Raw genomic sequence first — 27971 nt, forward strand, 5'->3', positions numbered from 1 at the left:
CCTTGAATACTTTTAAATAGGATGCTATATTTAAATTTAATAAACTTGAAAAAATGCAATAGCATAAAAACCTAATCTGCATCTTTACAAAATCAAGAGTAGCTAGTAGTGCCATAAGAAAGGCTAGTGCAGCTCTGCAAAAAGTTATCTTTAAAAACTGGCATGAATGTCTGAAACTTCATGCCTTTTGCTGCATATAGTAGTTCAAATCTATCTTACACTGCCATTTAGAGACACGCTAAACCTATGTTAAAAAACCATCAAATATTATGTAGTATTTTTAATTAGTTAGTGAGATCTTCTTTTGCAGTTGGATTACAAATGAATGATTTACGTTTTTTGGCTTTGCATATGCTCTCAAGAAAATGTTAGAAGATTCTGTGAGAGAACAGTACAATAAAGACTGCTATAGCTATAGCTATAGCTCTGATACAAATATAATTCTAATTTCTGCTGGAGGTGTCTTCATAGGGAGGGGCAAAGCAGCATGAAATGGTAATTTTTTTTTGTTTTTAAGTTGCCTTGCTCAGAGCTGCTTTTATTATTCGCTGCATAGATTTCAGCCTTGCACCTTTAAACTTAACTCTTTCAGGAGAATGTGCATGAGTGACTGTAAAATAAAATCACTAAATGTACTGCATAGCTTCAGTTCCCAGGGTGTGTTAAAACTTCTGCAGGCTTCCAAGCAGTTAAAACCAAATTGAAATTTAAATGTTTAATTTAATTATGCAGCTAGTTAAGATTTGATTTTTTTAAAGTATTTGGCTATTTTTTAAGGGAATTCTTAGTGACACATGGAAATAGACATGCCTCAAAGCAATAAAAAATGCTGCTGAGAATCTTAATTTTTTTTTTTTTCTACAAAAAGTATGCTACTAACTGGAAATGCATAGATAGGATAAGAGAATATGTGACTGTGCATAGGAATTACAGTGTATGAGTGTGGCATGATAATGGCTGAGACTGGGTATACATGGTACTTCATTCCTTCTTTCTGAGGCCTCGTTGTGTGGTGATGGATGACATAACTCAAATAGTTCTTGCACTCTTAGTATAATAGGCCTCTGGTTGTTTCTTTCATTATCTTTGTTTTCTGCAGACAAAAATCTATGAAAGTTGTGAAAGTGTCCTTCATAACTTTTCTTTAGCCATCTGAATGCAGTTATTCTTCAAGAGCAAGCTCAGTCCGAAGTAGTCCTGTGGTGAGCATTCCTATGCACGATTTGATGAATGCTTTGGTATTAACACATCAGCAGTTACGAGTTTGTCCACTTGGGATCGTTTCACTGACCAACACACAGATTTGATTTTTCCATTTGGCATAAGAAGTTTTGATTTGTCAGAGATGTGATTTTTAGCAAGATGTAAATTTTTAGCAGTAACACAGTAAACTGTAGAAGGAATTTGGTTTTCTAAATATCTTTTTAATGTTTGTAATAAACAACTAGTAACTGAAGTATAGCACATTGTTGGGGTTACCACCCTATGTCATAGATGGGGCAAGCACATGAAACACACTACAGTACATGTGGAATAGTCTTTCTTTTGGGAAAGAGGATTAATGGAAACTGTTATATCATGCAGTAAGAAGTTTGCTCATTTTTATGATGAGTATCCAAAATGAGAAAAAATTGGGTTTGGGTCTGTATTGTATTAAAAGTATCATTCTAAACTTGGCTCTTTGTGCTGCAGAGTGATTTTAAAGAGATTTATTTTGCTTCTGCCACAGAACAATTGTCTAAGTTTCATTGATATAGCTGCTCATTTGTCACGCCACACAAAACAAGTTATCAGTGTTCTAGTGTGGGCTAAATTGAAATGTTCAGTCCTTTTTAAAATTTCTCACATATTAACACTGTTATATGTACTAAACAAATAAAACCACATTTGTCAGAAATGAATGTTTTTAGCTACAAGAGATATCAGAGAAAGTTTTTGAGGGTGTAGGGAAAAGGTAATTTTGCTGTTGCTTTATGAAGTTCTAAAATGTAACAAGTATTGACATACATGTATAGTCTCTTTCATTGTGAAAATGCTGCTTGTCTCCTTAGATTTTATTAACACTGAGATAATCTCTTAAAAGTATATACTTTGATATATAGGAATATATGTATATAAGATCTCACTGTGTATATGTTATACCAGTCATGCCAAGGTACATTCAGTCACACTAGTGAATGCTTAATAAGGTTCAAAGCATTTGTTTAATGAAATAATCCTGAAAAGCAGATGAGTAAAAATCTTATGAATAATTTAACATTAATTTCCTACTGTTTCTGTGTCTTGTATTTTGGTTTTACTCTGGATAATGCATTTGAAGTCAGCTTAGTTCTCTCTGAAAATCAGAAGAGTAAGTAGGAGAGATGTAAAAGGTAGAAAACGCTTGTGAGAAACTGTATGATGCTTCTCCATCTTAAAATCTATCTGTTTTGATGACCCCATTGGGAAAGATACTAGGACTACAAAAAGTATAGAAGGAGGGACAGCAAGGTTTATTAGGTATATGGACCTCTCAACAGCAAAGTGGACTTTGAATGACTGACCAATACTGTCATAGATTGTAGCCCGAGTTGTTCTTTTGCTGTAATCATAATAAATAAGAAGAATTCTCTCCAGTATCTCTCTACTTTGTGAAATGTAAGTTTAATAGGAAAGTTTAGCCAAATTTCCAGCTATCAAAATTTACCTAGCTAGCTACATTTAATGAAAATTAAGATACTAGTTTAAATATAGATGTAGCTGAAAAATAGCTGGAAATTTTGTTGTCAGAGAAATAGAACATAACATAGCAGTGACAACAAATACAAATTCTGTAGTCCTAAAATAGCATAATCTGAGCCAGTTGTTCATCAGTAAACTGGTTTTTGTACACCAGTTATACATGTAACTTTTAGACATCTTACTAGCTTTTAATCACATACGTCAAGTATAAAGAACTTTTTTTTAATGGTGAGAATTGGATACGGACAATATCTTTTCAAACTATTCATAGAAGCATTTTCTTCCTATAATCACTTTCCCTGTGAAGATTGTATTCTAGTTTTAACTTTCTGCCTTTTGAAGTAGAATGCTATCAATAAGGTTATGATAAACCTACTCTTCCCATTTAATACTGTGTTTTACATGCATAATGTTTCTCAGTTGAGTATTTCACTTGAATTCCCATGGCAGATGTAATTGTGCTTAGATATATTTTGCCTTTTTTAACAAGAAACGTGTAGTACTAGTATTTTTCCCCAACTTTTTAGGTGCTAGTCTGACATATATCTTTGGGGAGTAACTTTGCCTTCTAGTCTAAGATGTCTTAAACTCAGCAATGAGAAGAAGCCCAGATTATAGCTAGCACTGTTGGATTTGTGTTGATTTGAAAAAAGACAACATTTGTAGGGAAAATTTTTTTTTTTTATCAGTTTATATAATCTGTCTTTTATGATCTGAAAACTTTTTTTTTAATTTTTGTAGTTTGGGTTTGACCTTAAATTAATACTAAACCCTTTGGTCTAGTTTTATGGTTTTTTTATATTACTCTAATTGAGGAAGATGAATCAATAATAAATGTTCATTGTTTTTAGTGCAATAATGGAGATTTAAGGTAGGATTTTTTTGTTTTTTAATAAACTTTTGTTCATTCAGTGGTGTCATCTTCAGTTCTCTTTCACCTTCTCCTTATCTTTTGAAGTTCTCTGATTTTTCTCATCAAAGTGAAACTACTGCTGATTATTTCAGTCGTTCCAACCACAGGGGAAGCATTGTTTCCGATGCAGATTATGGCCAAGTTTTGAATAGTGTGAGTGTAATGCTTTTATTTACACTGTGGTGAATACAGCAAAACCATGGATTTTCTTTTCATACTCTGAAAGAGTAAATACTGTTAAAGTATTCTAAATTACTTAATTGCAACTTGGTTTATTGCGGAGTTGGGGCTTGTTTTCATATAAAAATGTACTGAGTGAAATTTTAAAAAGCATGCTCCTTATTTTAAAGGAGATTTTGCGTGTTGCTAGAAGCATGTGACAAGTGTAACACTTCACAATTTTGTGTGTGTGTGTGGTAAGCTTAACAATCTTTTAAAGACCCTAATATTTTACATTTTTTTTCTTATGGAAATTTAGTGTGCTAGGGAGGTTTTTGTGTACTTTTGGAATACTATTACTTCTTTTTGTGACAAAAATACTTAGAACTGTATCCGCACTAGTCCATTTTAGTGTTCCTTCATCTTGTATGAGATTTTTTCAGAATCCATTACTGAAGCACTCCTTGCTGGCTATGCACTTGTACAGAATCCCATGTCAATCAACAGATCACGTTAAAGGAAAATTATTATGATGGTTTTCCTCTGCAGCTCCCTTTAGGCTGAACATTTTTTAAACCAAACCTAGCCACCTTCTCTTTCTTGATGCTGTAACTTCTAAAAATTCTTGTTACTTGCAGGCAAAACTTTTGTGTTTAATAGCATGGAGTAAAAGGCAAATTTCTGTTCTTAGGTATATCTTTTGAAATAGCATTTAGGGTTAGCAGATACAGTAGGTAGGCAGAGAGGCTGAGAGCACTGTGCTTATTTAATTGAGCAAAAGGAACGGTATGTGGTGATCAGCAATGTGTAATTGCTTGCTTAGGTGAGAGCCAAATTCTTTGTACCCTTGCCAAGCAGTGCAAGAAGGGCCAGCAACCTCACACTGCAGTTCAGTAGTTCAGACCAGACACTCCAAGAAGCTCCACAAGGACGTTATTGTTGCAGTCTGTCAGGTTACAGCAGGGCTGCAGAACCTCTGTGTTCAAACCACAGCTGTTGGCTGTGGTTTTGCTTTCAATGGGAGACTGAGAGCTAGACTACTCTCATAACCGCTTTCTGTGACTTTGCATTTAGATATATTAATACTGTTACAGTGCTAAGTTGTAATAATTAATGTTATTTATCATCTGTACATTCTCAAATCATGAGAGACTCATTATTTCTCCAGCTTAAACTTTAGCACTTTTTTCCCATAATAAAGCTGACTTTCTGAAATAAATGCTGTGCTAAAAGAAATGTGGAGGCTGAGACTGGTAGTTATGCTGCCTTCTCAGTTGCTTGTTTTATCATCATTATTTATTACTAGATTTGAAATTTATATTTTTATTTAGTTTAGTCTAAATGTATCCTTCAGATCAATACTGGTAACAAATATTTGCAATCTATAATTTCAGTACATCATTGGAGGTAGTGAATTTGTCATGAAGAAGCAATGTTGCTTTTATAGAAACCACAATAGGAGGAAAAAGAAAAGTCTTAAAAGTAATGTTTGTTTCTTCTGTGATTGCAATAGACCTCCGAAACTGTTCTCTCTGGCATAGAGAAAAATAGGTGTTCTTTGAGAAGCAGGACATGTGAGACACCATACTAAATACATGTCTAATCCCACTTATTTTCATTCATAGAAATGTAGAAAATGTGGACATCTACAATACAATTTTGCAATAGCAGTTTCCTAAGTAAGAAGGGAGTGTGGTAGTTCTTCTCCTTAGTCTTCAGTAGATAAAATATGAATTGAAATTATTTTGTAGAATGCGTTTACTTAGTACAATTCAGTTATAGGCTTTTACCTGAACCAGTTTTATTGTGATTTAATCACAGGTGACACTAAAGAGATTGAACTTACAGATGTTTTCTGTTAACTAGGGCATTCACCCTGCTGTCACTGAGTGCCTTAAGTGTACCTGCATGAAGCTTTGCATTTGTTATGCCATCTAGTTTTGTAGTGATTACTCTTGCATTTTAAATGTTACTTGAAATATATATTTAAATATACTTAAAATTTAAAAGAGTAAGTGTGTTTTGTTGCTTAGTACTGGTAATGACGTTTTAAAAACTTTAAAGAAAGGTTTCTGGCTTTTTTCTTTACAAGCTTTTTTCTTTGCATTTATGTTGCAACTAAGGTAAAAACTGTTTTTTAAGCTAAATATTATTTTTCCTGTCTTGATCTATGCTAACATCTGAAATTTTTGAAATGGTTTCATTTAAAATTATTTTTCAGTCTCTTTGAACAAAAGATGCCAATTTGGTAGTTCCTTATTACGAAAGGTAATCATGTTCCCTATTCTCTTTCAGCTGGAAGAAAAAAGTGAAAAATCACATTCAGAAATATTTTCAAGGGTAAGAGTTTTTAATTTTCAAAACTTTTAAAATTATTTAAAGTCAGTGTTCATTCCCAAATCGCAAGTGTTGAATTAATTCAAAAAGTGTACATTCTGTGTATTCTTTGTATTTTTTGTCAGGGTTAGCTTGCAAAAATAATTTTAGATAAACTTTTTTATTCCCCAGAATTAATGGTTTATGCCTTTTTATTTCTTGAGGGAAAAGAATTATTCTTTAGTTTTCTTTTGGCCAGTAATAATTTTCTATAAAATTTATTTTTCATGTCAGAAATACTTACCAGGTAAGGCTAAAATTTAGGAGGCTAAAACTATAAAAATCTGTATGATAGCTTCTCATTGTAGGCTTTCTTCTGAAGCCTGGATGGCAGGAATTATAATAGTTTGGAAATATTGTAAATGTCTACAGTATTTCAGCACTATTAGCCGTCTTATGAATATCTTCTGGATAGATGACTCAAAATTCTAATGTTCTGGTACACTAAGTCATCAACAAGAAACCAAGATTTTACTAAGAAGAAACACAGGTACTGGAAAATACCCAATGGAACATACTGTCTGTAAGCTAGTATTAAGAAAAACCAGAGAGAAAACCGTTCTGTGACTTTGAAGAAATTTATAAAGAGTATTATCAAGTATACCCGAAATATCCGTATGATTCCTGACACAATGTTTTTCCCTTTCTTAAGCCCTCATCTCGCAATTCAGTAAGTGCAGCTCCTCAGAGTGGCAACTCATCTAGGAGAGGAAGTGGAGATGCGAGTAGTTTGGTGGATCCTGATGCCTCCCTCAGTGAATTACGGGTGAATTGCATTTTTAAAGAATTTGGAGCTAGTTTAAATAGCAAGATTGTTTTTTAATACAGAACTTCTGTTATAATAGGAAAATGTTATGAGGATGTAATTTTCAATCATGAAGTATTTTTTACTTTCTTGGTATTTTATCTTGGTTTGTGTTTGTAATTATGGTTTAAGAGTTTAGCTTATTAAGATAAGACTTTGTTTACATTGAATTTCAAACAATTCTGTCCTGTTTGAGTTGTCTTGCAGCTAGGGTTATAAACAAAACCTTAAGTTTTTGTTTTCCATCCATTAAGTTTTTCCATCAAGTTGTTGTGAATTAATTTTAATTTCTGGGAATTTTTGCAGGCTTTGTCATTTGACAGAAGTGCATGTAAACCTTTTAATGCTTTTTCAATATTAAATTATTTCCCCATACTTCTTATGCAATGGTTCATTCCTATGTCCTGCAGGATATCTATGATCTTAAGGACCAGATACATGATGTAGAAGGGAGATACATGCAGGGACTTAAAGAATTAAAGGTATCAGGGCTCCTCCCAAGCATGCATTTGGAATGGGTGTTTTGCATAATGGAGTTATCTCCAATTTCACTAACGTATAGTGGCTTCACTAACAAATTTTAAAATTTCTTTAAAGCATGTATCTAAGTTTTAATGCATGAAGAACATCAGCTTAAAATGTATATGAGATTGCACGTTTATTATTTGATTACAGTTAGAAGAGTTAATACTTTTTGATGTTTTGATATAAATAGGTGTTTTCTGATAAGATAATGAGGTATTCAGTTTATATTTTTAGAGGTTTGTTAACAAATAAACAGATATACAAAATAATTACTAGGTGTTAAGTAGGGAACAAAGAAATGGGAGATAATTATGACAAAGAACTTGAGAATTAGTCCTCCAAGTTTCAGCAAATACTTCATATTATAAAGCAAAAGCAAAATAATAATTTTGAAAGATGTACTGCAATTAATTTTGGCAGGCATATTGCTTGCAGGAGAAAATTAATTTTGTTTTAATTTTTTGCCGTTAAAAAAAAAAATTATGCTGGTTTATATTCCCATTATTTTCTCTAAATCACAGATTGGTTTTTTCAGCATTAGGCTAATGAGTGCTAAGGAAACTTTCCTGTCTGTGCTAAGGAAACAATCCTGCATCCACTGTGGTAGTCATATTCCCACCACCCCAGATTTTCACTGCTGGGAGCAAAACCCTCCAGTGAATCACCAAGTGAGTCAATGGGTGCTGCACTAGACTGGCTACACACACCATTCTCACACTGTCAGTCAAGGTTTCCTTACAGGCTTGGCCACAGGTTTCCCATAACAGAGTCTCAGACATCTGATTTTTATAAGTACTTTAATCATGGCAGGGTCACACAAAACTAGTTTGAGATCAAGCTGGGTGCTGCCAAGAACGGACCCTGAGCCAAGCAATCCATTTTGTATCCACAGTCCATGCACATAGGGGTGTGGGGTTTTCCTGCTGAGCCATTGGCTCCCATTGTATCTCAGAGTGGCTGGTTACCTGGCTGGTGCCACAGGTTCCCATGCACCTTGCTGTGCAAAGGGTCAGTGCCTGATCGCTGGTCTTGCTGGAAGCTCCAGACATTTCCCCCTACCAAGGGTGCAATCTGCAGTTTGTACTGCAGCAGCACACTGAGCTAACTACCTGTACTAGGTGTAGTCTTCCACATGAGATTTGTCTATATTTTGACTTGTTTAAACTAGTATGTATGCCTTTCTTTTATACATTTTCACACAATTAACAGTGCAGTAAATTTAAAATAATCCTGCTTTTCACTGTTTTGTATTGAAGGGATACAGAATTCAAAAAATTATGGGGCTTGCAAATCTTTTCCAGGATATTTGTTCTGTTCTCTTTTCTATTATCTAATTATGAATTGTTTTATCTAAAAGTAAAGACAACTTTTCATATGTTTTATATCCACATAGAGACTGAATTAAATGAATGCTTCTTGTATTAGAGCATATAACAGTGATGTATTTATCAGCTTACTTGAATGTCTTCAATTTAACAATATATTAGATTATATAGTAAGGGGAAAACATGTAATATGAGCTGTTTAGTGTAGCAAAAGTTATTTCCTCTTTGAAGTATAACTTTACCTTTGAAGGAAACTTTAAACCTGATATCAATATGTTCAGATGAAGTATGTTTTGGCTTAGTTATATGAATATTAAAAGGACTTCAAAGAGTAGTAGAGTACAGGATTATTAGACATAGCATATGAGGCATAGATCAAGTGTAATGTGAGACTGCTTCATATTTTCAGAATGGATCTAAATCTCATTCTTTATGTGTTTGCCAGCATCTCATGATTACTGTTCTGACTCGTGGTTAATGAATTATTATTTATTGTAATCCATTACAGTTACCAAAGAGCGCAGTGTGCAATAGTAAGATCTTAATCTATGCTTGGCTTTCAGAATTCATCTGCATTTTATGTTGTTGCTAATACTGAATAATATGTTCCTAGGTTAGTTCACATTCCATAGAGATTCTTTTGGGAACCTTTTTTTTTTTTTTAATTAGGAAGGTACTGCCTTTTTCTCAACTTGTACTTAATCATTTTTGTCTTGTGTATGTTATAGAAGAGTTACCAGAATATGTGCTTTACACTGCATTTAAATGTTGGGGTTTTTGGTTGGTTGGTTGGTTGGTTGGTTTTTTCCAGTGTTGGACTAACGGGGATTTGTAAACACACTACCTTCTAAGCTCTCTGGTTGCCCTTATGCTGGTAGAAGTATGGGTTTTACCTGGCTACAAGTATACTGGGTGTCAGTATAAACAGCAGGATAAACTCTAATGTTGCTACTTCTGGTTTAGTTAGGTCTTCAAATCTTTTGCTGTCTCAGTTTGATTGTTTTATTGCTTTTTTATGTATTTATTTGCATCAGCTGGAAAGGAATTCTGTGTCTTTCCTCAAAATTTTTCTTTTATGCTGTTAACAGTGCACTCTCTTGATGTCTGTTGGCTTGAATCATCTTGTTCTAGCTGAGCAAGCTAATTTTTATAGCACTTTACTGATAAAGTTGTGTGTGGTATTTCTTCATAGCTTTAGGTTATGTGCAGAGCCTTATGTGTTTTCATTCCATCTGCTGTGTTCTTAAAAATCCTACAGCCTCCTTCAAGTGTTTAGAAATTATTTAAAATCAAACTGGAAGTCTCCCTGAAAGCTACATGGAATTCTTGAACCATGGGGAATGTGTGTAATACGTGAAAAGAAGACAGTTGCAAAGAAGTCTTTGCAATGTTTCAGTTTTTTCAACCCAATAGAGACTTAGACATAACTTAGCTTCTCTCAGAAGCAGTTTTCACTCTTTAGTATACAAATCCTCTTAGTATACATATTCCTCTTTTGTAACTGCAGATTCATCCTCCCCTGCCATTATTTTTTTAATTAATGACATTCTAATACAATGGTTTAAATGCCAGGCCAGTCTTGTCTTTTAGTCTTGTCTTAGTCTTGACCCTCTTTAGTTAGGAGATTAGACCAGCTGGCATCCAGAGATCTCTGCGGAACTAAATTACTACATGGCTCCAGTCACCACATTCACAAAAATAATCAAATTGGACTTTTTCCGTAGTTGCATTCTTTTTGGTTACATTTCATACCTCCCTGTGAAATTACTATAGCTTTCATTATAATCCTACTATTTCCTTTTTTTTAATTCTAAACTGGATTATTCTTTGAGAGTCTTTAGGTCTGCTCGCTCTAGCAGTTTGTTTTGCCAATCTTTACAAGATTTGTTGTATTTACAGCATCACAAAAAGAAATGCTTTCTCTGGTTTTAATCTTCAGAATTACTTGCACACAGTTATGTTTATATTTTTTTTCTTTTTTCTTATCCTGAGTCATCTTTGCTGTTTACTACTACTTCCCAGATTTTAATGGTACTTGTCTTATATTTTCACAATTTATACTGTTTTGTTTCTTCTGATCTTCTGTAATTATTTTCTGATCTTCTGTAATTCTTCTGTAATTCTTTTTCTGGGGTTTCAAAAAGTTGTATTTCTCCAGCAGAGATTTCCAGAGTTCAGTGAAATAAATATATGTGATTATGATAAAATTATAAAAGATAAAATACATTCTCTAAGGACACCCTTCCCAAACTGGAGATTTACAATGTAGAATAGTGTTTGGGGATAGGGAATTTTTTTACTTTCTCATAGCAGAATATTGAACTGTGACATGGTATTTCCATAGAGAAGACATGACTATAATTCCAAAACAAAAATGATTGCATGATTTTACTGTTGAACAGATAGCAATCTTCAGTATTTTCTTAGAAAACTTAGATTGTTGCCACCTTCTCTCCTAATATATTAGTTGTAGTGTTCTATTTTCTGGAAACCCAAGCTTCATGCCCTTACTGTGCTAGTGCTTCTACTGTCAAAATACAAATATTTAAAAATGGAGATAATGCTACTTATGTCTTTGAGGAACAGATTACATGAAGTAGTACAAGGAGATTTGTAGGACTTAGATCTACTTGATCCAGGGATTGGCTTAATAGTTCTTTTTCAATTCTAAAGTTAGGACTCTGAAAATAAATTTTTATTATTTTTAAATCATAGAATGTTAAGAGGTTGGAATGGCCCTAAAGACCATGTAGTCCCAACCTCTATATAATGCATATTGAAATAAAGGCATGCTTAAAAGTGCCTGGAGTGATAGTTTTCTAACTATTTAAATGGTTGACATTTGTTACAAGTCTGACAAAAAAACCCCAACTATAACTAAAAACAGAATAAAATGGTGAATGGGGGAGATTTGTCTCAGAGGCTATATAGCAAGGTACACTTTTAGGTAAAAAACCAAGTTCCATGCTTTTTAAAAAAAATTTAGTAAGTAAACCAAAGATAAAATACCGGTTTAAATAGTGAGTCCTTTTTACTGGAATAATGTGGCTGTCTTAAAGTTTTGTATCTAAGTTCATAGGGCACTACTTAAATAACAAGCATTAAGTTAAAGCTACTCTTGGAATTACTTTTGTGGTCTCTTTTACAGATTTAATTGTCCACGTTCTCTCTGTTAGTTTTGTTGCCTCATTCTGAACTGTTTTCTCATGCATGCCTTGAGTAATGACATTACTACTAGATACATGGTATTCACTAGAATGTGAAGCTGTGATATTACTACTGTATCCCCGTGAGTTGCTGTGGATGTGGCAGAGTAGAAAATGCGAGTGGAATATTATCTTGTATTTTTCATGCTTTTGTAATGATAAATTTTCATTGCTGTGTATGACTGAAGTTGAATAATGGAACTAAACTGTTACTTGGTATCTCTAAAGAATATATTTCATAAACAAAAATGGTTGCATAATTTTAATGTCTAACATCTCATACTTTAACATTATGGTGGTATTTTAACATTATAACAATGCATCAAAAAGTTGGACTAAATGTCAACTTTTCTGCTATCTGTAGGATTCGCTAGCTGAAGTTGAAGAGAAGTATAAGAAAGCTATGGTTTCCAATGCTCAACTAGACAACGAGAAAAACAATTTGATTTACCAAGTGGATACTTTAAAGGATGTTATTGAGGAGAAAGAAGAACAGATAGCAGAGTTCTATAGGGAGAATGAAGAGAAGTCAAAGGTATTTTTTTCCTAATTATAAAGTACAGAAATCTGGACTACTTAGTAAGAACAGTTGAAAATACTCAGAGTAGCTTTACTTGCTAGTATTGGGCTTAAATCTTTATGACATTTTCTCTCTACAGTTTTTTAAATAAAATCTTCTGTGTAGTAAGTGTCTGGACAACTAATTTATACCACTACAGTGGTCTTTTAACTACTTGGTAGGTATAATTTCTCAAATCCTTGCAGCAATTTCTTACATAACTCAAAATAAATACAAATAATTGATTTCTTTAATACAGGAATTGGAAAGACAGAAACACACCTGCAGTGTTCTGCAGCATAAGCTGGATGAACTTAAAGAGGGCCTTCGACAGAGAGATGAATTGATAGAGGTATGCTCATATGAGTGTAGGATAGAACCTGTGCAAATAAATGTGGTGTAAGATTTGAATGGGAATCATGCACAAAACAGGATTAAATACTATCTTGCATTTTTAAGAAATAATTTATCTTGTTTCAGTGTGTAAAATTTAAGCTACTGATCCTCCTAAATTTATGAAGCTGAAAATATCTCTGCAAGGTTTTCAAATGTATTACATCTTGCAAAGCCTTTAATTCTCGTGAGAAATTGTGGTTCTCTCATGAATGTTCCTAGTATCTTTTCTTTGTTGTGAGGGCAGAATTAATATTTGTGTGGCCAAAATAATTTTCCATAGCTAAAAGTTCTGATGCATGGATAATACCAAATGTTATTCTTTTCCTCTCCCAAAAGTTTCCATTTCAGTTATTTCAGATTTTTATGAGTATCAACAATTGAAGTTTGCCATACTGAATATTTGTTTGCTTACCCATCAAGCATAATACACAGCAATACTGGTCAGCATGTTATTGGGCCACAACCATGTTGCTGGGTGTGCAGTGTGTTCTTTTCCCCTCTCACCTGGTTCTTTTTCCCCTTTTCCCTTTTGTTTCTGGAAACAAACCCACCCACCATGAAATCCCAGAGTTATTATCAGTCTTCATTTTAAAATGGTCCACAAAGATATATATATATATATATATATATATATATATATATATATATATATATATGTATATGAATGTATATTGTCAGTGTATATTGGGTGTCCATTTCCGAATTATTTTAGTTGGAACTTGTAGTTCAAGTATTACATAATTTTCCCACCATCTCTTCACTGCAGTAAAAATTTATTATCTTTAAGTGTATAGGCCAAAGTGTCCTACTGTCATTTTCAAAAGCTGTGTAACAGTTCATTGATCCTTTATTTTTACTATATTCTTGTGCTCTCTAGGTGGTAGGTACTGTAACTCAAAATGTTTTCTGAAAAGTCCCAGCTCTGTTTTAGAAGTATTATGCTTCATGAACTGGAGTTGATATGACTTAATAGCAGAAGAAAAGGATTAAGATTATCCTAAGTATCAGCATTTTGAGTTAGCATAAATGCTGACAACCAAAAGCCCTAAAAAGTTCTGTTGTGGCGCTGTTGCTTGCTCTGTTATCTTTGACTTCACTGAGAATTAAAGAACAGCTTTGCATGTTCTTGTTTGGGGTTTTGCTTGGGTTTAAGTATATGAACCAAGAATATACAGTAGATTTTTCTGGAGTGTTTACTTTGATAGAATGTAGCATGTTTCAAATAGCCACAAATACATTCAGTCCCTTTGAAGGTTTGACTCGTATTTACCACCTATTGTGTCTTTTCCTCATCTATTAACACTAACGAAAGACATTGTCTTCTGTTCCCAGATTTAAAATCAAATTCACTCCTTAAGAAGGAAAAAAATTGCCTCTAGCCCTTAAAATTCTTATGTCATCTTCATAGTTAAGCATTTAATTATGTTTGCAGGGGAAGCAACAAAATGCAGTGATAGTCAGCTAAAAAAGGAGGACTGTGCTTGATACGTATTCATATAGTATCAGAAAGCAGTCAGCAATTGTCCTTTGCTTCCCAGATGTTTGATTCAAACTCCTTTCTTTATACTTTCAAGAAGATTATTTTATTTTGTAAAAAATTAATAAAACCAATTGTTAACCATAATATTCCATTCCAAAAGGGACTTGAAGGTATCTGGAAAGTACAGCAGGGTAATTGTTTCTATCCACAGACTGCAGTGGGAACAGTCACTAAAGAAAAGTAACTCTAGCTGCAGTAAGTTTTCCCAACAGCAGTGATTGAATAGAATTAAATACCATTCTCTTGCATGAATTAATGAGAAATATATTACATTAAACTGCACACTGTTTCTGTAACTTCCATGCTCATAAACTCTTTGGTTGACTTTTATTACTTAGTTTCCTTTATCTATTTTAATGTTTGGGATTTTTTTTCCATTTCCTTACTTCTCTTTCCTCTTTTATTCTTCCCTCATCCTATTTACCACAGGCGAATCAACGTATGCAGGAGAATATAGACTCCATAACCAAGGAAGTGTTTGATCTCCAGGAGACAATTAATTGGAAAGATAAAAAAATAGGGGTATGAATTAAATGTGGGAGGAAAGCTAATTTTTTAAATTTAGAAGTAGATGGATGCCCTCTACACCCCAAGGAATTCTGTGTACTCCAAAGAAATTAAGGCCACTCCGAACTTAAATGAATAAAATGTTTTGCAGTCTTTCTCTTCTTCAGAAAATGAGCCACACTTTACTTGAATAATGATCAGTAGTACTAATTAAATCTGTAACATGAACTGTTACACATAGAAAATTTACAATTTTTTTGCAAAATTTTTGATGGCATGCCTAGTGGTAAAAGATGTGATCTTGAATTGACTTCTAAAACCAACTTGCGCATTCCTGTATTGCACTTCTGATCCTTGTATAATTGGTTAGCTTGGATGCAACACTGGACCAAGCTGGTTTTCTGATATGACACATTAAATACTTCGGGTATTGAGAGTCATAATTGAAACGATGGTTTGAAGTGACCTTTTGAGAAGCATCCATAAGGTTCCTGTGTAGGAAGGAGGGTGGTACAGAAAGAACTGTGCTGATACTATGCAGCTAATGTAGGTCAGGCAGGGTTTGTCAGCTTTGCGTCTGGGCAGGCAGAAGTCATAGAACTGAGTCAGCCTGACCATTGGTGATGACTACATGTCTTTGAACTTGAGGCTGTTCTGGGACACAAGTAGATTGCCTGGTGGCAATAGGGAATTGGAAAGTCTTTAAAAAGGAATTGTCTGCCTCTTGACAGCTCAGGAGTCATTTCTCTTTACCTGAATTTTATACCATATTTCAATACATGCAGATTTCTTTGAAAATTGTTTTATTTGCTGGAGTTCAAGTCACCTTGAAAAGTTGCCTTTTAATTGTTGGTGGCCAGTTCAAAAACTTTTTTTCATGTTTCAGTCTTTCTCTTCCATCACAAAAAATTTCATAATTCTAAAGTTCTCTGAACATTCTTCTGAAAGCTTTTTATCTTTAATTTACCCTATTCTTTCCATACTCACTTCTCACATTTGTATATTGGATCGTCTCAATTTGTGCAGTATTTTTGTGCTCTTTCAAATACATTGCCAGAATCAGTATGAGTATATCTGATATTCAGATATACCTACCAGCCAGAATGACAAGAAAGATAGCTGTATTTTCCTTTAGCTAAAATTGCCCTGCAAGTCTGTGTTCTTGTAAACACCATAACTGGTTATTTTTCTCGTTAGTTTATTTTTTTTAATTCTCAGAATTGAACTCTCTTAGAGAAGAAAATGTAAAAATGCTGCTCTTTTCTTTCTCATACCTATAAATATTTACATACTTTTCTTAGCTCACAGTCTTTGAGCCTTTCTCCTACTGCTAATTTTTACTCTATTCCAGCTTTAGATGTCTCTGCGAAGCTTCACAATGTAGTTTATAACTAAAATTGTAACCTAAATTTACAATGTATATAAGATATTTTAGCTGTTTCAGGAAAAGAAAAAGAGGCAAACAGAACAAAATAGCACAAGTTTGTTTTACACCTGCCTTCTTATGTTGTCCTGTTTCTACAGTGCTTGAAATTTGTGGTTATATTTCATCTTAAATTAGATCAGTTTGAGGACACTGAGTTGCGGTGTTGGGTTATATTCCTGACATATACAGTCATTCCACTGTTTAGTGGCTCCAACTTTTCATTTAGTAATGGCAGCTCTGAATTTGGTATAAAAGTTACTAAGATTTTTTGAATATTTAGAAAAAAGGATTCCAAACGTCTCTGGATTCTGGCATATTATCAGATTTTGCTCATATAAGTATGGTAAAATCTGTCTGCAGAACTTTGTTGTCCTGATTTCTGTTTCCTGCCCCAACAGAAGAATTGCAGAGTTAGATTTTGTGCAAAATCCATGTAATTTTAAATTAAACCCTGAGTGTACAAACATTAGGATTTTTACTGGTTTTGAATAATGATTACTTAGATCTACATAGGTAGAAATAAATAGTTTTATCAGTTTCACTTCCTCCCCCAACAGAATTTTCAGATTTCCAACACTTGTGTTATCTGGGGGTAAGGACAGAAAATATTTTTGGGGAAGGTCAACATCATCACAGGACACTCTCAAGTACAAATAGTCTCTGTCTGTGATTCTGGGCTGCTATGCCTATTCTCTCAGGTGGTGAGCTTACTTCCCCTTCCATCTCTTCCACTGTTCTTTAAAAATTAAAAAGATGTATGTGTCTTTCAAGTAGAGTACAAAATTATGTCATGATTAAGGTTCTTCATGCTATTTATAACGTAGTTAGAGATCTAGTGTGTGCTAGGAAATAAAAGGACATCTTCCAGATTTTTAAATTAAGATATCAGCTACTGTTTTCCCACATGTTGAATTACCTTTATTTTAAGTGTTACATTTACATATGAATAAATCAAGTGCAACAGCACTTGTCAAAATTTTCTCTTGAAATTCAGTAATGCTTTAAAATATTGCTCTATTATACAGATTTTAGATTATTATTAAAATTCAGCATACTAAAGTTACATGAGGCAAGTACAGTACAAATGTGTACACCTTAATTTCTTTCATAGTATCAGTCCATTCCTACACATTCATGCATAGCATAGGGTTTAGTTGGATCATTTTCTTGGCCAAAATGTACGTATACTTTGGCACTTGCTATATGGTGAGGATTTTTTTTAATGCATGCAGTATTGTATGCTGGCCAATCAAGTAGAAGTGTCCAACTAACTGCCAGGTAACCTCTCCAGCTTAGTTAGGCAGACCTGTTTACACCCGCATTGCACTTCTAGCTGACATACTTTTTTGCTCTAAAATAGTGCTACTAGTGTTTGCTGCCTTTTTTTTTTCTCTAAAACTGATTGCTTTGGGTTTAGCAAATGGTGTTGTAACCCGTAAGCAACTAGTAAATAAACTAGTATTCATGAGTGGATACATTCAAGGTCTTCCATGATGTATGACTTCTACTTCTGTACCTTATAAAAGGCAGAGAAATTAATTCAATAGATGTAATGTTTTAGGATCTTTGCCATTTGAGTTTCAGCAAATTTTATTTCTTGCTGCAGAGTGCCTGTATGAAGAAGAATCACTCTTTTGGTACTCAGTTTATCAAAATTTACCAAAAAATAGAATTCACTGAATTAAAAAAAAAAACTCTCAAAAAATCTAAGACTTGTCTGGAAAAAAATAGTAACAACACATGCAGCATGAAGTTAGATATGCAAGTTGTAGAAGGCAGTTATCAGAGATGTATGTTACTACATATTTAAAAAGTGCTTTTAATTTCTTTATTTGTATTGAGCTATTTGCATTTACTTGTAGAAAATCTTTCTGCTGTCTGTCATATGCTTTTTCTCTGTGCCATTCTTTTTCTTGCTGTCTGCCTGAGCCCAGGCCCTAGAAAGACAGAAAGATTACTTTGACTGCATTAAGAATGAGCGAGATGAGCTCAGAGAGGAGTTGGCTGACCTGAAGGAAACAATGAAGAGAGGACAGGTATGTTGGTAGTAGTTACTTTACAGTAACAAATCCAGGAATGGGGCATGAAATCAAGGTCAGTAAAAAGGAGGAAGAATGGTTACTATTCTTGTGCACTCTGAAAACCTGACCTTAGGGTAGGACAAATGGTTTGTATCACTGTAATTGTTTCACTGAACTTGAAAAGCTCTTTAAAAACTTACCTGTTGATTTATATTTTAGCACTTCTGTTGTATGACTAGTTTATTTTTTGTTTTGCACTTTTAGAAACATGGATTAGTTATAATTCCAGATGGCACACCAAATGGTGATCTAAACCATGAATCAGTGGTTGGTACAATAACAGTTGTATCCCAGGAAGCTGCTCAGGTCTTGGAATCTGCAGGAGAAGGACCACTAGGTAAAAGTATTGTAGCACACTTTATAGAGTTTTTGAGGGCTTTGTTTCCTCTTGTTCACAGTGAGCGTGACTTACATTTGCAGGTGCAAGCACCTGTGATGCTTCTGGAATATATGCTTACACAACTTTCAGGATTGATTTTAATTTTTTGTTTGTTCTGAGTAAAAAGACAGATGTATCTGTCTTCTGAGTAAGAAAAAATAATATGTGCTTAGATGTTTGAAACAGATTAGTTCTCTTGGTCCAGTTTCTGTTTTAATACTGATGGAAAACATCTTGCTTAAAAGCTTTGTGTTTTGGATTAGTATGTTTTCCATTGTGTTTCATGAAAATAATTATTTAGAGGTATACGTAATCAATGAAAGAACATCAAGTGCAGTCTTCCATCACATTCATAGAAAAAGAAGTTTTAAAAGCATTCAAAAAATGGCAGGGACAACAGACACACTAATTGGGGGTTTTGGGGTTAAGTTACTTTAACTTGCTTTTATCTTTAGGTTGAGCAAGTTATTGCATGCAAGGTCAATCCTCTGTAAAACTCTGTTAACATGTAGAAAAAAAAGATCTATATAATTGAATTATCCTTGTACATAATATATAATAGTTACATATTTTTATATTGACAGAAATTAGACTTGATACATATTTCTGCTGTGGCCTCCCAGTACAAATGTTATTATGATTAATTTCTGTCAAACTTACAATTTCTAAGGCCTGTAGTCTTAGCACAGTGTTGCTTGATTGTAGTAATGGCTTGTAGTCATTACTGATCTTTTGACTAAGTAGAAATATTTGCTAAACTCTTTTGCTATTTTATAAACGCTGACGTCTTGCTTTTAGAATTGTTATACTAATAAACAGTGTGAATGATGTATTTTTCCCTTTTTTCTGCTATTAACTGAAGGTTCTTGCGTTATTAGTGAGATATCAAAGTTTTGCAGTCCCAGTGCTATTAGCTTTGATGAGCATTTCATTTGGAATGGAACAGAAAGTTATGAAAAACATATTCTTAGTTACAGATTTCTCTGATTTTTAATTGGATTCTTTGGTTTTAGATATCAGGCTACGAAAACTGGCTGGAGAAAAGGAGGAATTACTCTCCCAGGTAAAATAAGTTACTCATTTCAGAAGTAGACCTTTGTGTATCATTTTGCCGACTATTTATATATAAGTTACAAACAACTGTTAAGCACAAAGGTGCTTAATCAGATATGTAATCACTAAAGCAAAATGAAGTACTCATTTTACCTTGCTGACTATCAGGAATTAGCAGTTCCTCTTGCTGTTGTCCTTATCCATGGGACTTTGATCTTGGTTGGTAAAGAAATTTCATTTCACTAGCTGGTTAGCTGAAATCTAACTTGTTCCTGACTTTACTATTAGTCCATATCCTTAAAGCTGTTTCTTTTATTTTCTTTTATCTGCATAATTGTCTTATGCAGAAATATTAAAGTCAGTACAATTACACTCTCATAAACTCAAGTGGCATTTTCTTCAAAATTGCTGAGTGATACTATTTCATTGATCATTTTGGTAGCTCAGAGAAAATTAATATTAAAATAATGGTGTTTAAATACAGCTCTGTTTTGAGAAGGACGGACTCAAGCAAACATATAGCCATTGAGCAATTGTTAAGAATACTAGTTTTTGCTCTTTTAGTTGAAGACATTGCAAATTTAAACCATTGTTGTCAACATTTGGGTTTGCTGTGAATGAACCTTAATTATAGTATAGATACTTTTTTGGACTGCCAATAAATTATAGTATTAAATGTATATAAATATATAAGCACATATTTATTACTGTATAATTTAAAAATCACGGATCATATATTTGATTTGTATCATGAATGGGGGTTTTGCAAGTTAACTCACATACTACTAATCTGTAGAACAATATTTTTATAAGAGTGTCCAAAAAATACCTCCTACTTCTTTCATAATGTCCATATGCAGGGCACATAGCTGAGAAATCTATGTTCTCTGACTACTGGAAAAACTGAGAGACAGCTGCTGTAGCATGAAATCGAACTATTAAAGACTAATGACTTGCCTAGGACCATTGTTTCCAGGGGGAGTATGAGAGAGGACCCCCTGAAAAAGCCATGGATTATTGTCTGTAAACTCACTAGGATAGTGTTCAATATCTTTGTGTGTGTTTAGAGTGGGAAAGATACACAGTAGAAGAAATCCATAAATGGAGTTTAATGCCATCTCCTCTTCTGAAAAGTGAGCTGTGTTACAAGGTGCTCCTGCTCTGGACAAGGTGCAGTTACAAGGTGCTCCTGCACTGTGCAGATATCCCTGCAGTACTGACCAAACTGGTGGGCTTGGGTTGTGCATTGACATGCAGAGGGCACTTGCCCAGTGATGGGGATGGGTCTACAGCCACAGACCTCAGGGACTTAGTCCCCTGCATCGCTCTGCTATTCTTGTTTACAGAACCTTCTCAGCCAGTGGCATCTCAGGACTACTCTACCTTTTTACCATTGAACATTTACATACACAACTACTGAACTTCTGGGAGTCTTTTTTTCATAAAGAAACACTTCCTTTTTCAGGTTAGAAAACTGAAGATGCAGTTAGAAGAGGAACGACAGAAATACTCTAAAAGTGATAGCATGAATCCAGATACAATAGACTTGGAGAATGGCTCTGACTTGCAGCTAATTGAAATGCAAAGTAGGTATATGGTTACTGTTCAAAGTTATTCTTCTTGCAGAGAGGACTTCCAGCTCCTCTTATTGTGCACTAGTGGTATAGTGACTATACTGTTGAGCAGATAGGTTTTTGTTGGTATATGTCCCTGCATGGAATTCTTACTGCAGAATACCTTAGAAATCTGTAAAAACTCTTTTAGTATTGAAGAACAACATTCTGGGAAGTTATTTTTCAGTTGACAGCCTTGACTAGAGTGGGTGACACTACTTGGATACAATTTATAGACAACAGAATTTCAGATAAGATTTTCTAAAATACATATTCTATGGGATGATTTTGGTCAATCTTTGATATAGAAACTTAATCTAGAAGACTGCTGTCCTGAAGCAAAACATGAAAATTTCTTTAACTTAATATTTAGTGTTGCTTCATAGAAGCATAAGATGGTTTTCATTTCAAGCAAGCTATTCAGCTGAAAACTTGTTTGACAGACTGTCATTTAGTATGCTTGTGTATAATGAACATGAAGAAAGCACTGGCAATGTGAGGGCTCAAATGTAACACCAAAGTAATTTGCAAAGCTCCTTAGAGTTTGTCAGTCAGGTTCAAGCCTTGTGCTCCTTATTCAAATATTACTACAAATGTCTAAGCTGAATGCTGCTGAATGTTTACTGTGGTCTGGCATTTTGCAGTGTATGTTGATTATTATGTTGATTCTGTTCTCCAAGGAATTAGTTTGCTGATCTAAACATGTGTTTTAAAAGGTGTGTATCTCATTGGTGCACCTGAAATTCAATGCCCACTTTATAGAGACGGTAGTTGTGTTCTCTAAATAAAAGAAAATTATTTCTTTTCCATACTCTTGTAGATTGCTGAAAGAACATTTACCTCTTTATGATCCTGGGTATGGGCTTCTCAATAAAATGGTCTTTTAATGAATTTTATTTAAAAGGGAGTTAAAGAGTTGCTTTGACTAATATATTAATGTCAATTTTTGTCTAGGAGATGCCAACAGACAAATTAGTGAATACAAATTTAAGCTTTCAAAAGCTGAACAAGATATAACTACTTTGGAACAAAATGTAGGTATCTTTTTTCATGTTTGTTATTACACTGCACACTTTTGCAATACTTTTTTCAACAAAAACTATGAAAGCATATTTCATAATTTGATTTACTGTTTGGTATTTAGTTTGCATAGAATGACACCACATTTTTTCGTATTTCCTGCAATTAAATACCTGTGCACTGCAATTAAATACCTATGCACAGCCTAACCATAAGATAAAATCTTATGGTGCTGAGCTATAAAATCATGTTATTGACTTACAAAGTGTGATTGTTTACATAGAGATATAACTCTCACTCTCTACATAGAGATATTTACTCTCTCAAATTTAGAGAATAAATTTTGTATCTTCCACAGTACAACTTTCTTACTAGTCATTAAGTTACATAAATTGGTTTTCTTGTACTAGTAGCTTCAGTTCTTCTTTATAATCTGCCATACCTTTGTATTTACCTTTGTATTTTAGGAACTGAATTACATCTTATTACCTAAATAATTAAATAAAAGATTGTAATTTAAATCACAGATGCGTATCTTTTCTCTTTTGCACAGATTCAGTCTAGTAGCCTATCATGTGGATTTAGGGGTAGCAGGGAGCTGTACATAGAACAATCCAGCCAGTGGGTTTTAACATCTGCAGGTTGCAATCAGGATTTGTCTCAAGGTCCTCTCCTTACTTCTGAAGTCTGTTCTTGGGCTCAAGACCTCTTTCATCATGTCCTGATAACAGTCTGCTTTCTATTTTGCATCTTTTCATACAGTTTCTGCTTTTCAACTTTCCACATTCATTTTCAATCCCACGTGTTTCCCAGTTCTTGATTTTTTGTATTCCAATTCTTCTCTCTCTGCTTAGTTCTTTAACCTTCTGTGTCTTCTCAACTGTGTCTTTGGAAGAGCAGCTGGTGGCAGGTGAACTCCAGGTGGAACACCTGAGTTATATTCCTTTTGTCTTGTTTGGGTTTGCAGATTGGACGACTTGAGGGACAGGTTGCAAGGTATAAAAGTGCAGCAGAAAATGCAGAAAAAGTAGAAGATGAACTCAAAGCTGAAAAAAGGAAGCTTCAGCGAGAGGTAACTAACTTGGTTTCTTTTCCAGCTGTATGTTCCTTTCTGTCTTAAGCTGCTCTGTCTTTTGCCTCCAAGCTCTGATTTTTTGTAATCTTTGATTACATCTTTTGATCGTTTTTTAAGATGACCTTCAAGTCTCAATATAACATTCAGAAGACACCTAACATGTTAAAGTAATGCTAACTACGATTCACTGCTGTACTTCCTTGAAAGGAAGCATCTAAGTGGTATTTTTTTCTAAATGTGATAGCTTGTAATATTTTAAAGTAGTCCTACAAAATATTTCTAGAGAGATGAATGGTCCCTATGTCAAGTGACAGCCTGGGAATTTTCCAGCTTGGATCTCACAGGATTCTGGGAAGAAGCTGTATTTAACTGAGCTGTTGATCATTCTTGCTTAAGAGCTGCTACATCACTAGCATGATGCCTGCTACCTGTAATGAGAATATGTATCTGTATGCAAGTAATAATGGTGGAGAGTACTTTACTTTGCTCTAGGTAAATTTCTTTAATGTAATGGGAGGCTGCAGGCACCTAGATCTTTTAGAATGAATACACTTCATGTTTCAGTTGCTTCACAATTATTTTTAACAGTTTCATATGCCTGCAGAAATGGAAGTTATATCTTAACTTCTGTGGCACTCTTATGAAACAATACTTTTATTCCTCTTATCAAGCTTGAGAACAGCACAAGGTCCAAATAAACTAAAGTGATAATAACTATTTTTCATTTTATAGTTAAGAACAGCACTGGATAAGATAGAAGAAATGGAGATGACCAATAGCCATTTAATGAAAAGGCTGGAGAAGATGAAGGCAAATAGGACTGCGCTTTTATCTCAACAGTGAAATGGAAATTGAAAATACAATGCACTGCTCCTTGAATAACTAGTCCCTAGCTTGTTTATAAATACAGACTTTCAGTGGCACAAACTATTTGAACACTGAGCTGTTCACTGGTGGTTTAGTTTCATAATTAAATGACATACTTTTTGTAATTTATGAGAGAATGAAATGTAGTTTGAATTCCCATGTGAATGACAGCAGTTTTTCAGTAGTGTTTGATTCTAGAGTCAAAGACAGAGCACAATGCTGTATGTTTTTACAACTGTGGAATCAAGTTTACTCATGATCTCTTTTGGCTGCTTTAATGATGCTTGATGCTCAGAGACAGCTGCATGAATTCAAGACACTGTTATGAAACTAACATATACTTGCCTAAGACATCACAAAGCACAAGTGCCTTTTATCTGGTGCAATTTAGTCTTCATTGTTGAAATAACCTTTGAAACCAGAAAGCATTTTATTTTAAGATACATTTGGGGTATTCCCTAAACTTTATACATTTTGAAAATACATTTTTTAAAATATTTAAATTTATAAGAAAAAATAGGGACTGTATATAGAGATCGGCTTCTTTTGCATGGGCACATCTGACTTCTGTGTAATTTTGTCAAATACTAGCCCCTGATACTCTTAGCATTAAGAGCAGAAATTTAAGAACTGAAGTTGTATGCCATCAGATTGTGTCATCTGCTTAAGTGTGAATTGAAATTTTATAGGGGGAAGAAGGGGGTGAGAAATGTGGCTAAGGAGTTTATTAAACGGACACTTTACTGACCAAAACTGGATGTTTTGCGTTTTCTTTTGAATACGGAGATGCTAACAGGACAGAGCAAAATCTGTAGAATAGTAAGATATGATCTTCATGTTCTTAACAAGTATCTTTCTGCCTTTGAAAGAGTGAGTTTGAATTTTTTTTCTTAACCTAGTCTGCTACTGTTTGACAGTACTGCCATGGAGCAGAGGAGCTGCACAAGGAAGAAGGTATTTTCTGGAAAGGTGTGGTTTTTTGTCTGTGCCATACTCCCTGTAGACAGTGAATACTATTAAGAACTTTGACTCTTTGAGCTGGCACATCACAAGTAGGACATCAGTAGCACCTGCAGTGGCAATTTTGAAGTGTTTGAAGTGGCACTGCCTCTGTGTTGAACTTTTCATGAGGCCACAAGGAGAGTTGGTGTGAGAAGAATCACTCTTTTGGACTTGTAGCAGGTATTTTCTGCTCTGAAATTGCTACTCTTCTGGGAGTATTTCTCAAAGGAAGGCAGGTTTCAGGACCTTTGCAATCCTGAGAGTTAGTACCTTTGCTTCACCAGAGTGGTTTTCAAAGAACAGCCATCTTGACAACACAAAACTAAAGCGTTCTGTCTCAGGATGTCTCCTGGACTTGGAAAATAAAATTCCTTCCCTGTTGAGATACCTTGTAAGTAGCAGGTCTACTTAGGCCTTTTTATTAAATAGGAGACACACTTTGGTGATCACATAGATCATTGTGCTGTTAACTCTTTGCTTTTTGTTGTGTACTTACTCAGTAGAAACTCATAACTCTTGATTAGTTCTTAATCATAGGTATTCTGAAGATACTTTGGAAGTTTTCAGTATGTACAAAACTCTGCTAAAACCTTATTTGGTTCATTCACTTTTCATTCACTTCCTCTAAACCGCCCCATTGAAGCTGGACGTTTTATGGCACAGGGAAAACTGCAGCTTCAATATGAAACTGTGAGAGTCAGATAAGAACTTTTTCTGGGGTAGAGGTAAAGTATCAGTACATTCTTTCTTAAAATCAAGATTTCTAGTAGATTTTTTAAAGAAAAGTTATTAACAGTTCTGTTAGCAGGGGCATATTAATTGAAGAGATTCCAAAGTTCTTGCTACCAGAAAATTAAAACAAATTCAACAAAATATCCAGAACAAGATTCCTAATAGGAGGTACCAGGAAAAGCAATAAGAAGGGAGAAAAAAAAAGGCATTATTATTTTGTCTTGGTCCAGTATGGGCATGAGAAAAAATGTAAGTAATTATGACTGACAACTGGATAGCAATATGGAAAACTTTTTAAAATTTATTTTTACCAAAGCACAATTCATTTAATCAGAACTGCAGAACCACTGTATCTGTGATGAACAAATGAATAGAACGTGACAGTACCAGTATTGCTGGAGACCACACATTGCTTAATGGCCAAATAAGAGTCAAGCATTAGGTGTAATTATGAAAAGCTTATGGAGTAAGTTACTATATTTGGTCAGTTCAACTGGGGCTTGGTTGAGGGTAGGTTATGTTTAATTACATTACTCAGGTAATTTTATTGGTGGTTGCAAGGCGACAGGGACAATTTTTAGTGGCTCTTGGATGTTGGGTTATACCAAATTACTAGTCACAAAAAGGCACGAGGTTAGTACAAGGTAGGCATAAAGATAACTAACATTACATAATACCATTATTGAGGGCATGTTTTTTTAACGCCCAGCATGGTTTGTCCTTCCCTCAAGTTTATATGGTTTTGTTTAGTCTATGGAGGGCTCAGTGAAAGATTTGGTGAGTGTTGTATTACAGGACAGACAGCAGCACCAAAAAGGTATGTGCTTGAGTGGCAGTTCAGGGGCACTGAAGTAGCCACTCCGCTTGTAAACAACAGGAGCTGTTGTTTCATTTTTTGACGCTTAAAAATTAAAAAAATAAAAAATAATTTTTGGTTGCTTAACCCCCATGCAATTTCCAATAAAGGCACAATTTTTTGTGTGTAAAGGACACAAAAATTATGCTAGAGGAAGGAGATCAAAAGCTTGGAAAATGACAAAACGAATACTCTGCTTACAAAAAAATTTATTTCTGACAGCAAATAAACATCACCACCACCAAACTGATAGGTTCAGTGATGCTGTTTTGCTGTGATGAGGTTCTGGCACTTTGGGGAGAGAAATCAGAAAATGGTCAGTTGGAGAAGGCTCCTGTCCAGCCTTGCCCATTTGTAGTGCCCGGCCATGTTAGTGGCCGTGCTCAGAACTCCACCCAAACCTACCAATCAGCCCTTCATTCTGAAAGAGAACAGGATGGCAGGACTAGTGCCACCTCCTCCAGTTAACCAGGAGATCAACCTCTTCACACCTGCAAGGGTGAGGGGAAGCATGTATGCCCATTGCTGTCTTTTACTACCCACTATGCTACCCATGCAGTGAGGCCAGGTACCCACCTTAAGAGACCCGCTGCTTGAAGAAGATGTGATCCCAGATGATGTTCTCATCCATCTTGAAGGAGGTGTACCTGCCAGGGTGGCACTGGCAGTGAATCCATTCTGCAGACAGTCACAACACTTCCCGATGCAGTCCAGGCACCAGCTAGAATCTTCCTTCAGAAAACAAATAACAAATGCATGAAAGTAAATTAAAACTAAAAACCTGGAACCAGTTACAAGGTAAAATGTTATCACTGTATCACAGGCCCGAGGAAGA

The 27971-nt window shown here is 34.5% G+C and overlaps 1 protein-coding gene across 8 annotated transcripts in view; it reads left to right on the plus strand.

Moving 5' to 3' along the window:
• The window catches only part of LRRFIP2 (LRR binding FLII interacting protein 2), a 55678-nt gene extending 30379 nt beyond the window's left edge, over positions 1-25299 (plus strand). Inside the window, exons 4-16 of one of the 8 annotated variants that reach the window (XM_066557655.1) lie at positions 6089-6133; positions 6822-6935; positions 7385-7456; positions 12395-12565; positions 12849-12941; positions 14955-15047; positions 18393-18494; positions 18744-18876; positions 19932-19981; positions 21437-21557; positions 22539-22618; positions 23572-23676; positions 24412-25299. In XM_066557655.1, the coding sequence (XP_066413752.1) occupies positions 6089-6133; positions 6822-6935; positions 7385-7456; positions 12395-12565; positions 12849-12941; positions 14955-15047; positions 18393-18494; positions 18744-18876; positions 19932-19981; positions 21437-21557; positions 22539-22618; positions 23572-23676; positions 24412-24522 (1290 nt within the window). In that variant the 3' untranslated portion in view covers positions 24523-25299. The remainder of the gene's footprint in view (positions 1-6088; positions 6134-6821; positions 6936-7384; positions 7457-12394; positions 12566-12848; positions 12942-14954; positions 15048-18392; positions 18495-18743; positions 18877-19931; positions 19982-21436; positions 21558-22538; positions 22619-23571; positions 23677-24411) is intronic. The other 7 variants (XM_066557679.1, XM_066557670.1, XM_066557664.1 and 4 more) reach the window with 7 other exon arrangements.
• Positions 25300-27971: the final 2672 nt, after the last annotated feature.

This window comes from Molothrus aeneus, chromosome 1 (genome assembly GCF_037042795.1).
Source record: "Molothrus aeneus isolate 106 chromosome 1, BPBGC_Maene_1.0, whole genome shotgun sequence".
In the NCBI taxonomy this organism is placed as follows: domain Eukaryota; kingdom Metazoa; phylum Chordata; class Aves; order Passeriformes; family Icteridae; genus Molothrus; species Molothrus aeneus.